Raw genomic sequence first — 13,308 nt, 5'->3', positions numbered from 1 at the left:
TTACATTATGCAATTTCAATGAAAGTAAACAGGGTAATCAATAGCCTACACAGCAACTTTTTCGGTCTAAAGCTTTATTAACGATAATTCATTTAAAAAAAAACTGCTTTCAGAATCTTGAATGTGAACAATACATTTGACCACATAATACCATCGTACCTGTCTTCTGCTGCTGCAATTCATACCAGATGTGACTTCAAAGGAATTTTGCCAAGTGATATTACATGGGCTTACACTCTTTCCAATTAATCAGATTTCACAACACACTCCCCAGTTGCAATTTACCATCAACAATCTATCCCAGCTGTTGAAAAGGAAAAAGTGGAGAGCATTTAGCAGTGGCTAACTGTGTTATTTAGTTTTTTTTCAGTTTGTAATCAACATTTTTCTTTCTACACTTACAGCATGTCTGATTGTGCTCAATGCATCTCTCGAAGAACCGAAGAACTTATCAACAACGTGCATAGCACAGACTCTAGCCACACTACAGCCAACTTGAAAACAAACAAAACAATTGCAAAAATAGTGTGTGTTCTTCTAAAATGTATATGACCATGATACAGCGTTTTAATAATACTGTATAGTACAATAATAAATAGGCTGCTAATCAAAGCTTAAAAAATAGCTTATTCGTTTTTAATGGCCAAATAAAGTTTCAAAGGCAAACAAAGAAGTAATAATGTACTCATTCAACTATCAAGGTCTGCTAAACTGACCAGCTCTCAACAGTTAGCCTATTTTTGCAGGTTTTCACACTGACATCTGGTATCGAAAGGACAAAGCAGATATTTTTATTTTATGGGTGCAGGTTTCAGTTAGGCCTAGATCTGCATAACGGTACCACTGGGCTTTTGTCTATATGTTTCCTGTCATAGATCAGTGTCTTTGAAGTGGTTTTTGTCTCAGTACAGAACAGCCTATTAACGTAGTGACCAGCAAGTGATGCTGGAGGGGAGGAAATCATGTACAGCATGTACAGGTGATGCAAATACCACTCTAACCACTGTCCCCGTTTTTCTCAATTTCTCAATCACACACGCATGCAGAGACACACAAATGATTTGGTCAAATTAAACCTTTCTAAGTCTCATGAAATGTGTTACTTCTGTTTATTTTGTGATTTGCATGCAATTATGTCTCTACCCTGTAAAACATTTGAAATAAATTAAATAGTAAAACTGCCTCCATACTTTAAGCAAAACAACAACAAAAACCGGTTAACAGAGGAGAAAGTTAGTATTTCTTGTCTTTTTTTTTTAATCACAAAAGAAGAAACCATTGAGTACCATAATCAATGAACCAATAAGGAAAAGAGATACATTGAAGAGGAGGGACTGTAAAGGCAAAGGAGGAAACCACCCTGTCCCTCACGAAAACCTGTACACAGACAGACACGTCACTTTGCAAGTCACTTCACAGTCATGATGCAAGGTAGCTTTTCATTCTCCAGGGAGAAGATTCACTAAGCACCGGGTAAGTGTCTCATTCACACACCTTGCTTCTTGCTTCTTTTTAAGCTGCTAAACTCAAAACCACAAGCAGATACACTTTAACGCTGCTCATCTAACCTGTTTTATGTGATCTACTGTGAACACAACCTGATGTGCCGCTATTGATCTTCTGTTACCCGTGGAGGCTTTAAGTTCAGGCAACTCTCTTGTGACTCCAGTTCTTTACATGCAAGCTTTGGGGAGGCTGACTGTAAGTTCATGTCCTGTCAAAGGATGTGTAAACCTGACATATGCATGCAAGGTTTTCCCCTGTGTAAGCATTGAGATAGTACTGTGACTGCAAGGAGCTCAAGACCTGCTAACTATGTCACAACTCTGCAAGAGTGCTTTGTAAATTTGAACAGCATCAGAGAAATTTGATTATTGCACAAGCCAGTTACAAAATATATTCTAAAGATACACCATATTTAGACAAAGTTTGCCGGTACTTGAAACATAATAAAACAGGATACAAGATTTATCCAGCACTGTAATTTATGTAAAGGCCAATGGCCTCGGGAAAAGACCACTACATGCATTACTTTTACACAGAATTAAAAATACATGTACATGTCAGGTGCATCACATTAATGTGAGTAGGGGTCAGCCACAATATTTGAAAGTACTATCTAACAAGCAGTTACTAAAATTGTGTTTTTAATGGCGAGCCAATCTGATAAATAGTTGGCATTGAAAGACAGCAACATTTCTCTCTCTGCAAATGAAAATGATTGAAGGTTTGTATATTAAACAACATATTGCACTATTTTAATGTTTCCGCAGAGTATCCTAAAATACCATAGTGTTAACTCAAGTTATTTAAAGTTATTTATCATACAGTACATTGCAAAACACCATGTGAATCCACCTGCTAAATAACTATCGCCACAGTGCTGCTTCCATGACTACAGTAATGATTACACCACTATATATTAATAGCATTTATTATTTTATAATTATTTATTCATTTTTATTGATCTTATGTGAAAGGAAATTCATTTGAAATGAAATGACTAATGTACAAAATTCAGGACAGCATATTGTACAGAATATATTTTAATCAGGCATAAAATATTAATTAACATAATTTAATAAATGTATGTTGTATGATGTCTATTAAGACAATGTACAGTATTTTCATCAGGCAGTGCATGGCTTTTGACAATTGTAAACGGTCTACTGCTTTATATTCATGTACGGAGGACGATAGTGTCGGGTTCACTGAGCTGATGCATGCTGGATTTGTGTGATCTTTTTCCGCTACGTGCTCTCAACTTTGTGCACTCAACATTACAAATTGTATAACTCTTATTACTTTTTAATCAATAAATTAACGCTAAACTGAGGCCTGAAGCTTGCTGGCTGGCTCTTATCAGATACAGTAAATCTAAATGACTTTCTACTTCTGATACTGGAGCGGCTTCACTGTCACTCTCAGCGCTATATTCTATTGTGTTTAAATTTTGAATAAAATACTTCCAAATTTAGTTAATTTGATTAAGAGCAGAGAGAGCGAGAGTGGGTTTTGGAAGGCGCACAAATAAAACTGCATACTGCAAGAATTCCAGTAATGAGACAACTAAATGTCATTTTGTTTCACATCTACTTTCCATTTACAGTTACCATCAGGGGACCGAATGGGGTTGCAACTTGCTCTGTAATAGCTCACAGTACTTGTGACCTCCGCTGCAGAAACCAACCACACACTGTATAATCATAAAAGTTCCTTATAGACTTCAGACTGTGTGACAAAGACAACTTCAGGCATCCGGTAGTTTCGACTCACAGCCACAGCGTTTTCATCCGTGTAATCTCAATATTAATAAAATTCCAAATATTTCTGTCACATACTTACATATTTACAAAATCCCACCGTTGCATTTGATGTTTGTCGTATCCAAATACAGTTATTGTTGTTGACGCTCAAACTTTACTCATGTTTACTCATGCGTACAGTCATTAGTCATGGTTTCATATACTGTTACGGCTTTGTGGCTTGAGAGTGTGTATGTGAGTGCTGAATATCAAAGCTTACACAAAACAGTACATTTCCTCACATCAACCAGAAATTCAGACACAATATCAAATACAGTTGTGAAAGTTTTTCTGCGCATTTGAGAGTGTCCTAAAAACAAAATGTGTGAATCCTATTGGTTGTTAAGATAAAAAAAATATATACGTGGGTTGTTTATTTGCTGTAAAATAAAAACCGATAACCATTTTATAACTATTCTGCAAACTAGTTAAACCTAAATTCATTGTTTCACCTTCTCGTCGCAATATAAACAAATAATGAAATCCTTTCGGGTACGTTCTGCCCCCTCAACTCGCATTACTTGTTATGCTGTTTGGAAAGAATTGAAAAATAAAACTGTACGAACCACAGAAACATCATCTGCTTGTCATTCACCAATCCCTGCTGTGGATTTGCAAAGTGGTTTTCCTATTTACAAATTAGCATTTCTTGAAATGTCACATACCGTGTAACTACCTGGAAAATAGTTGTATCTAATTTTGACAGTGTGGGCATAATCTGATGGGATCTCTCTCTGATTGTTTTTGTTCTTTTGACTCTCTCTTCTCAGACGTTTGATAATTTAAATTTGAAAATGATCCGAATCAACAACACCCAATACTCCCACTTCCTGCAGCAGGCAGATGCCTTACGTCGCTCAGGGTCGCTCTGTGATGCCATCATCTCGGTGAAGAGTAAAACTTTTAGGGCTCATCGGCTGGTACTGGCTTGTGCTAGCAGACGTCTCGCGCAGCAGCTAGCCCAGGCAGACATAGACAGCCCAGTGCAGTGCACTCTGGAGTATTTATCACCCCACACCTTCCAGCAAGTTCTGGACTTCACCTACACACAGACTCTTGAAGTGTCTGTGCATGACCTCCACCTGCTGCTTAGAGCTGCTCAGTTGTTAGAGATGCAACTGCTGGAGGACCAGTGCTGGAAGCAGCTGGGCAATCTCCACTACAGAGCCAGAGAGGACAGCAAAAAGGGAGAAATCATATGCGTCAAAGACGAAGAAGAAGAAAGTGCAGAGAACAATCAAAAGCAAAAGGAAAGACCAGTTCAAGAGGAAAAACTAAAAGAGACGTCTTCCCCATTGGAGGAGGCAAGGGACTGCATTGTCATGGAAAACCTCTCGCCCTCTGATCCTGATAAGAACTCCAACAGTCAGCCGTCCCCAAGAAAGAAGCCCAAACTCCCCCCTGTGTCAGCAACATCCCATAACAGAGACCATGTCTTCACCAGGCCTGCCAGCAGCAGCAGTAGTTCCTCTTTCTCTTCTCCCTGGACAAACATGTGGAGCTCTGTGAACACCCTAAGGCAGTTAGCGAACTATTCAAGTTTAATTGCATCTCACCCCCTTCAGTCCTCAAACCAGTCCTCTGCAGCATACCCATTCTCCCTCTCCACCCCCCACATGTTCCCTCTTCTAGGATCTCATTTTCAAACCCCTATTCACCGCTCTGTAATGGGCTACTCAGTCTTTCATCCAGATTACACACAAAAGCTTCATGCCAGGTCTACAGGGATGAGGAACATAATCAAGCAAGGCCTGTTAAAAAGGAAAAACAAATCACAGAGAGCATTTACTGGGATCGTTCAAACCAGCGAGCAGAGGTAAGTCAAAACTCGGACATGATTTTGGAAACTGTTTTTTTTAACTTTCAGTTATTGTCTCCCTATTTTTCCTCTCAGAGTCATTGAGAATCCCCTTTGCTCAATTTTTCCCTTGCGACAGCTTATTACCTGACTCAATGCTGTTTGTGTGTGCACTAGAGTTTCCTGCACTTTCCAACTACAGCAGTTTCAACTGTTAACCCTTCCCTGTCAGTCAAGTCTTTTTCTTTTTTGACAAATTATAATCTTTGTTTTCAGACTAATTACAGCACACAAGAGCAAAACACTAATATAGTTACACAGAAGTTCATTTTCCAATAAAGATAAATATAGTTTAAAATAAATAAGTTTCTAGCTTTTTGTTAGATTAAAAACAAACCATAGTTGCTGCTCTGATACTAGAAGATTATTTTTGGGTGATTTACCTTCTACCGTACAGTTGTTCTAAAGGGGAGCCCCCTAAATTTCTCCCCTCCTTTGCAGAATTCAAGGTTTTCACCCACTGAAACCTAGTTGTTTAAACATTGCCACTTTGTACCAAAAAAGATTGTTCAAAACGTGTCTTTCAGGAAAAATATAGCTTTACATTAGCCTGCTCCCTGTGCTCTCACATTACGTTAAAGTTAAATTAGCTTTTACTCTGACAGGCGTTAAATTAGCTTTTACTCTGACAGGCGCTATGGTTATCTTGTGGTTGGGCATGGAGAGGCAGGAAAGGGTGTTGAAGGATGTAATCTGTGAAAGCACATAATGTCGTAATATATGCCGACTGACACGTTTTTCACCGGAGACTTTTACTTGCTGAATGGTTTCTTAGTGAGCTCTCTCTTTGGAGCACAAATAAAATAAGTCTTATTGTTAAAGGTACAATTAGTTTACCTTTTTTGCACCCGTTATAAAAATGTATTTTACAGTTACCATGAGGTACCCAAAGCCAGCAGAGAGAGAGTTAAAGACTGCCGACACTGCAGTACAAGCCTCTGTGATGATCCAGTGCTGCAGGAGTCAGCCTCCACACTATCAGGTAATGATACAATCACAACGGAAACCATACTGTTATGTATTTAATGATCACAAAACATTAAACATGCTAGTATTACTATCCAACACGATTAAGGCTGTAACCAGTGCTCCTGTGTGGAACCAATCAATGTAACATGATAGTAAGACAGTTCTTGTGATGACCTCTAACCTCGGTAGACTCCAGCAGCAACGTAGCTACGCAATGGAAAGTGATAAAAAGAGAGTTGTGGTTTTGAGAGCATGGTGCAGCAGGAGCAGGAGTGTGGTTACTAGATACAACTAGATATATGCAGTACAGTATGTACTGCATCGCAACAGTGGTTTGTCCTATACCAAACAACAATCACACATATTTATTTTATTAAATTACATTATAAATGTAAATTATATTAATTTAAGTCAATGCGATAACAAAAATTACCTAAACCAACAGAGAGAGAGAGTGAGAGAGTGTGTGTGTGTGTGTGTGTGTGTGTGTGTGTGTGTGTGTATATGCAGGGGTGTTAGACTGGGGGGGAAAAAGGGGACAGAGTACCCAGGGTGCGCGTATCTGTGTGTGTGTGCGCGCGCAGGCAAGTATGATAGTTTGTCTTGTACAATCAAGTTGATTAACATGTTTTATCTGATGGAACATTATGTTCTTACTTAAAAAGGTAAGGCTGTTGGTAACACTAGGCTTTACAAGTGACTTACTCCAATGCAGTCTGCAATGTCATAACTTAGGAATAGTACTATAGTAACAAAGTACAGCAAGTATATAATACCACTCAAGCACTTATCGAAAGTTTGTCTCTCTAATGTATTTAATTATAAAATGTGTTTGTTTTTCCCTGAAAGTATAGTTTTGTATGTTAATAATGGCAATGCAAATATAAGCATTATTTATATGAGAAGTTAGGTCTTTTAAAGTGAGAAGTGAATAGAAATATTGGACAGGAAGCATGCCAATAACAACAGGTCTCAGCAGGTTGTTTATAGTGGTGAGTGTTCAATAGTTGTGGTTTATTCTCTCATTTTCCCCTACTACAGTACACCCCCTTCTTATTTCAGCATCCTGTCTATACTCTGAGGCCCAGCTTTTCTCTTGAGAAACCCTAAAAAATATGGTACTGAAAGGCTTCAGAGTTGCTAATTTAACCTCAAAAATCACACCTTTGAAATTTAAAAAAAGACCCAATAACATCTGACGGGAGACATGTGCATTGTGACAGGAAAGTAAGCTTGTAAAAACTGAATGTATTGTCTTGCAACAGGATGCTGACCTAAAACACACTTGTGCCTTTCAAGATGATTAAAATACTGTGGATCTGACGTATTATTCTAAAGCATATGCAAGAAACTGAAACTGGTAGTGAGTAATTTGCTATCAAGTCAAGGAGGTGCAGGAGTATTATAATGTGTGACAGATTCTGTCCATTTAAGCAGGATAAAAAAAAAAAAGCTATATTGTTGATTAACATGCTGATTGTTTTTTTTCATCATCAAATGACCACAAATTTGAAATATTTTATCCAACCAATAAACAAGACAAATATATTCAATTTACAATGACAAAACTGAAAAGCACCACAAAGGAAAAGCTGAAACTAGGGACTAACAATTAATTATCATTTGCTGATTAATTTTCTCGATTAATCAACTAATCAAGCAGCTCTTGAACGATTCACTTTATTGCAAGTAATTGGTCATTTTGGTGGCTTGTAAATCTCATTGCCCTTTCAACAAAAGAAGAAAAAAAAGCGCAGTTTTATGAGCTAACTTTCTTTACTGTGTTTGATAGTTGGAAACATGAATGAGCATGAACAGAGTGGACTTTGCACACATATACACGCGTGGCTGTTACTGGAATTCCATTTTTGTAAACAGCCAGGCTCCTCATAGCCCACCGCAATGTTCAGACCTTGATCTGTTTTCCCTCATCTTGCGTTTGCACAGGCAAAGCCTGTGCAGGTTGTCGATTCTGTGGAAGAGGAGATGTCGTTCAGCATGAACCACAATCCAATCGACCAGACCACAGAGGTGAAAAGCCCTACCAGTGCCAACACTGTCCCAAGAAGTTTAGTCTGAAACATCAACTTGACACACACATCCGCGTTCACACTGGTAAGCCCACTGTTACAATCCACAGTGCATGACAAAACATGCTTTGTCTGGCAAAAGAGGGCACTTATGACAAACTCTCACAGAGAAGTAGCCTCTCTTTCTTTAGTTTTTTTGTAGCCAATGGATTCTTTTAAGTTTAAAACCGTGCTAGCACCTTTGCATGTTTTAGACCATTTACCAAAGTATGACTGATGAACATCTTCCGCAGCAGCAGTGTTGTGGTTTAGGTTTTTGACCAACTTCCAGGCAGGTAACGATTTCCACTCATTGCAATACTATGAGCCACACCTTACAGTAATTTGAAACTTACAGACTTGGGCACCCAGATAGCTCAGTTGGTAGAGCGGGTGCCCATGTATAGAGGTTTATTCCTCGACGCAGCCGGCCCGGGTTTGAATCCAGCCTGCGGCCCTTTGCTGCATGTCACTCCCCCTCTCTCTCCCCTTTCATATCTTCAACTGTCCTGTCAAATTAAAGGCCTAAAATGCCCAAAAAATAATCTTAAAAAAAAACAACAAAAAAAAACTTACAGACTTGAAACTTGCATGGGATAATTCAACAATGAGCATCTAGTTGCTTTAAAGAATAATGATTATTTCTGTAGTGTAATGCAATTAAAGTGTGCCCTTACAACTGTATTACTGCGCAATGTCGCAAGCTGTGACTACTAACATCAGGCAAGATATTTACTGTAATATATTTCCTTTGTTAAGCAATTTTCTCTGCAAATAGACCCATTTTTTCCAGATAGAATGAGTCTTTAAGATAAAATCTCATCCTAAAACAATATTTTAAAGAGCAGTTTTACATCCCCTGTCATCTAAATCTTATAAACTGAAATATTCAAACACATGAATATATATGTCAAAAACATTTGTTTTAAAGGACCTGCTGTTATATTAAATTTACCTACTAAATAATTTGTTCTGAATGATAGTTTATACCTTTTGATTTACTGTATTTTGTTTAGTTACATCCAGATACAATCCTGTTTGTGCATACTGTATACATATATATAAGTTGCATACATCTGAGATATTAATTTTTGTTTAATTTCACTCTAAATTAAGCAATAAATCTCATGATAGGTAGCGATTAGACCTGATAAATTACAGTCAAGGAATATAATCTACCCTATCAAATTACCAAAGGGTATAACACTGGCAATGAATACACTTCTACTGCCCAAAGGTATGAGGCCCTTTCTCATGTAAGCACACCTTCATTGTCTTCCTTCCTGTGCCCCCCTGCTCTCTCCTCTTGCTGCTTCAAGGAGAGAAACCCTTCGAGTGTCGTCTCTGTGGTCAGCGCTCACGGGACTACTCAGCCATGATCAAGCACCTGCGCACTCACGGTGGGGCCACGCCCTACCAGTGTACAGCGTGCCTGGAGTTCTGCAATAGCCTGGCCGCCATGCAGAGACACATCAAGAGCCACGCGGTGCAGGACTTCCCTCCTGACTGGAGCATCAACAACACCTATCTGTACAACTCACACATGTGAGCGTCACAGCACAGACTCCTCTGTCTACATGAAAAAGTGTCGCTTTAGTATGTGCCTCTCATGTATTCCAATAGGCTTACATCTCAGTCACAGAGCGTCCGTTATTCTGAAAAATACATCCCCAATGAGGTTTATGAAAACAAGGTCCTTTAGTAACATTTAACACTCTCAAAGTTAACAATATTTGGATCAACGACATATCCGGGATAGTCCCTGGATTTTCCTCCAGATGTCCCTTACCCTCCGCTGTCTTTGTGTTGCCGTACTTAAACTGTTCTCTTCAGGAAACAATCAGAACCTCTAATTAGACAAGCTACAAATGGCACATTTTGAAGAAAATTGGGAGGCAAGCCTGCTTGGCTCTTTCAGAGAATGATTGTAAACATTTACAAATAATATGTTAAGGACATTTACTATTTAACTGAGACGTTTTGGGACGGACTAGTGGGGATTTGTTATGGACAAAACACACTGGCAAGAGCAAATTAAGTCTAACCGTGTATCCATCTAACTTAAATAGCTCACTGGTCTCAGGTCTGTGTTGTGTGAATCGTTAACTTCATTTAACATTGTATGTTAAGTTCTCTTTTGCGGGGTGCAAATGTTCCACCAAAACAAAATTCCTTCCCGAGACTATTTTGCAGAGCCACCTTCTCTGCGTCTAGAGCTTAGCGTTGCACATGACAACTATGATTGGTTTAACGAAATACAAACAACCCACGGTGTATTTTTCTCATTTGAGGAGGAGCCGGCCCTTACTCCACAGCCCTGTGGAGACAGATCTGGCAATGCGAGACTATAACATATGAAAAGGCACAAACTGGGGCTATCACAGGTGTTGCAATAACCTCTTTACAAACTGAAACTGCCCTGTATTCACATTCACAACTGTAGAATATAGAAATTTGGGACTAATTTCCCTTGATGTCAGAAAAGGTAATGAAAGTGTTTACCATTTAATCAGGCCATTTACGTGCATTAAAGCCACATCAACAGCTTCTCCTCGTGAAATGACGCAGGCACCTTCCCTCTTACTTTCATACTTATTTGAACTTCTTGTGAACAAAAGTCCGCCAAATTCCATTCATAGCAACATTAAACCATTTTTTGTAAGACTGTATTTATTAAAAATTCACAATAAGGGATGAGGTGGACAAATAAAAACCTCACTGGACAGCTCATTACTCTGCTTTGGTTCATTGAGAAGAGAATACCAGCTGTTGTAGGAAGCTATATCTGTCTAGCTAGTGACAAACTAGTCCAAAGTTTTAATACTTCCATTAGTAGATTTTTGTCATCGTCAATGACTGACCTACTTTCCAATTGGTATTTAGCAACTGCCATGCCTCTCTAAAAGCACCACACAAGTTAAATGACTATACACGGTATGTACCCACACAGTCTGAATTACTTCCAGGCAACTGAAAGCTATTTGTTGATACAGCATTATCATAATGTGTATGGGAAATGGAATAGATAAATATGTGTAACTCTTTTTTCATGAATTGGCTTTAATTGATCAATATGCAATGTTTTAGACTAATACATCAAATAAACAAGATTACACAAAATGGCTACCTTGACAAGTTTGTCATTTGTACAGATAAAACACAGGTAGATGTAAATGTTGAAATGGAGTGCTGGGGCAGCTGACCACAAATTTTCCATTTTATCAGTACATTTTTTTATCTTTAAACGTGTCTTTAATATACTCAACATGTCTACCATCTCTACCCCTGATATCATTAAATCATTAAAGTGCTCATATAATGCTCATTTTCAGGTTCATAATTGTATTTAGATATTGTACCAGATTAGGTTTGTGGTTTAATTTTCATTAAAAAAAGCAATGTACAGCAATGTACTGCACATTGCTGCAGCTGCTCTTTTCACCCTGTATGTTGACTTCTGTTTTAGCTACAGAGTGAGGCATCACACTTTTATTCCATCTTTGTTGGGAGTTGGACATGCCCAGTAAATACTGCTAGCTTGTCAGTTGCAGAGCATGAGAAAGTGCCATGCTAGCAGCTAGGCAAGCATTATAAAGTATGTCAAAAAGTGGCGCACATTTGTCACAGACGTAAAGGCTGGACTACAATAGAGTTTGTTGATTGTGGATGTGACCACACATGACATACAGAGACTGAAAATCTACTTTAGTCTATAATGCGGCCCCTTTGATAATCTAGGGAGGCTTCATACCTGGACCCTGAAACAGAGTCAGCTAAATGGAATTGGCTGTTGCCCCTTCTCATAACACTGATTGTCCAATCATGGCTTGGCAACCATAATTAGGCACAACAGGCTTGTGTAGGTTTGGATCACACCACATGACAAAATGGTACTCATTTTGCGACACTGGGGATCTCTAAACAAGGCTAGTGCCCTTTTTTATTTATTTTTTATAACCTTTTCACAACCAAGAAGCAAGAGCAAAAGTGTAAGTGCAGTTAGGCAGTGGTACCTGGTAGGTTAGACTTAGACTTCTCTTTATTGATCCTTTTGGGATGACTCCCGTAAGGAAATTGAAAATTGTTATGTGGTGTGGAACCGACGCAGATCACCTCTGAACAAGCCCTTCTCCAATGGCATGCAAGGTTGAAGCGAGTGGGATGTTTTGGCTTGGCACATCATGCCTGTTTGTAAAAGGATGAGATGAAAGTGGTTCTTAGTGTTTAACTGCATCACTATTTCAAACAAGTACATACCATTGGCCACAAGATGTCCCCATGTGTCAAACTATATAAACTTTAGTTATAGAGAAGTGCTGTACAGAAGAATAAACACAAAAAGTACATAATTCACACAGGTATGAATTACAAACAGAATACAAACTACTCAATAAAAAAGGGTTTCGTAAAATAATCTCACCCTGAACACCTACTGTAAATGCATCTCATGTAACAGCAGTGAGGTTCAGTGTTTTTACACTGAACCTGAGGTGGAAACAAGACAGCAATCGTAAGTCCTTAAAAAACCTTGGCAAAATATGTGATTTGGTAAACAAATTCTAGGAGACAGGGTTGCCCTGTTATAACAGAAAAAATAAGTGTTGACATTTCATCATTTATGGTGTCTTTTGTGTCACGTCTTTCAAAAGATGATCATTTGAAATTAACTGGAAGAAATGGCCTATGTGAAGCACCAAAAGCTTATGAAAAACAAATGTTATCTTAATGCGTAGTGAAGAAAATAGATTTTTTCTTTGTTTTTGTGTCAACTCCTGAATGAAATTTGTACCCTTGTGTACAAAGAATGACAGCATTGGACAAACAATAGCTTTTCAGAAAACAGGGACAGTAAACTAAACAGCATTTCAGGAGAAACATCCGCATAGACAAAAAGGAAAATTAACAAACCAAAAGAGATTTTTTTTTTTTTTTACTGGCTGAAGCTCCACAAGGACAAGGTTTCAAGTGAGGAGTTATGTGTTGTCTGTTCTGTGGGAAGACTCATGTCAGTTCCAGCTTTGCGGTTTTGGAAACCACTCCCTCACAAAGCAATACTTGAGGAAAAAAATGAGGATTCAGACTTCCCGAAAACCTTATCCTGTTTACA

The 13,308-nt window shown here is 38.4% G+C and overlaps 1 protein-coding gene across 3 annotated transcripts; it reads left to right on the top strand.

Moving 5' to 3' along the window:
• Window positions 1–1,379: 1,379 nt before the first annotated feature.
• On the top strand, window positions 1,380–11,324 carry zbtb32 (zinc finger and BTB domain containing 32). 3 transcript variants are annotated; one of them, XM_032518346.1, is made up of 5 exons: window positions 1,380–1,473; window positions 4,076–5,121; window positions 6,036–6,145; window positions 8,095–8,247; window positions 9,521–11,324. In XM_032518346.1, exons 2-5 carry the CDS (start codon window positions 4,100–4,102, stop codon window positions 9,748–9,750), a joined length of 1,515 nt encoding a protein of 504 aa, XP_032374237.1. In that variant the 5' UTR covers window positions 1,380–1,473; window positions 4,076–4,099; the 3' UTR covers window positions 9,751–11,324. The 3 variants fall into 3 exon arrangements, with proteins under 3 accessions (XP_032374237.1, XP_032374235.1, XP_032374236.1); XM_032518344.1 differs by having other exon boundaries at window positions 8,080–8,247; XM_032518345.1 differs by having other exon boundaries at window positions 6,036–6,151; window positions 8,086–8,247.
• The last annotated feature ends 1,984 nt before the right edge of the window (window positions 11,325–13,308 follow it).

Source organism: Etheostoma spectabile, chromosome 6 (assembly GCF_008692095.1).
Source record: "Etheostoma spectabile isolate EspeVRDwgs_2016 chromosome 6, UIUC_Espe_1.0, whole genome shotgun sequence".
Classification (NCBI taxonomy): Eukaryota; Metazoa; Chordata; class Actinopteri; order Perciformes; family Percidae; genus Etheostoma; species Etheostoma spectabile.
The sequence above is the reverse complement of the archived record's forward strand: the minus strand, read 5'-3'. Positions and strand labels throughout refer to the sequence as shown.

What these genes read in the sequence shown, in the direction of transcription:
- zbtb32 (XM_032518344.1), top strand. Translation starts at nt 4,100, where the DNA reads ATGATCCGAATCAACAACACCCAATACTCCCACTTCCTGCAGCAGGCA. An exon ending in GTCAGCCTCCACACTATCAG is followed by an intron (nt 6,146 to 8,079) that starts GTAATGATACAA and finishes GCGTTTGCACAG; the next exon opens with GCAAAGCCTGTGCAGGTTGT. An exon ending in ACACATCCGCGTTCACACTG is followed by an intron (nt 8,248 to 9,520) that starts GTAAGCCCACTG and finishes TGCTGCTTCAAG; the next exon opens with GAGAGAAACCCTTCGAGTGT.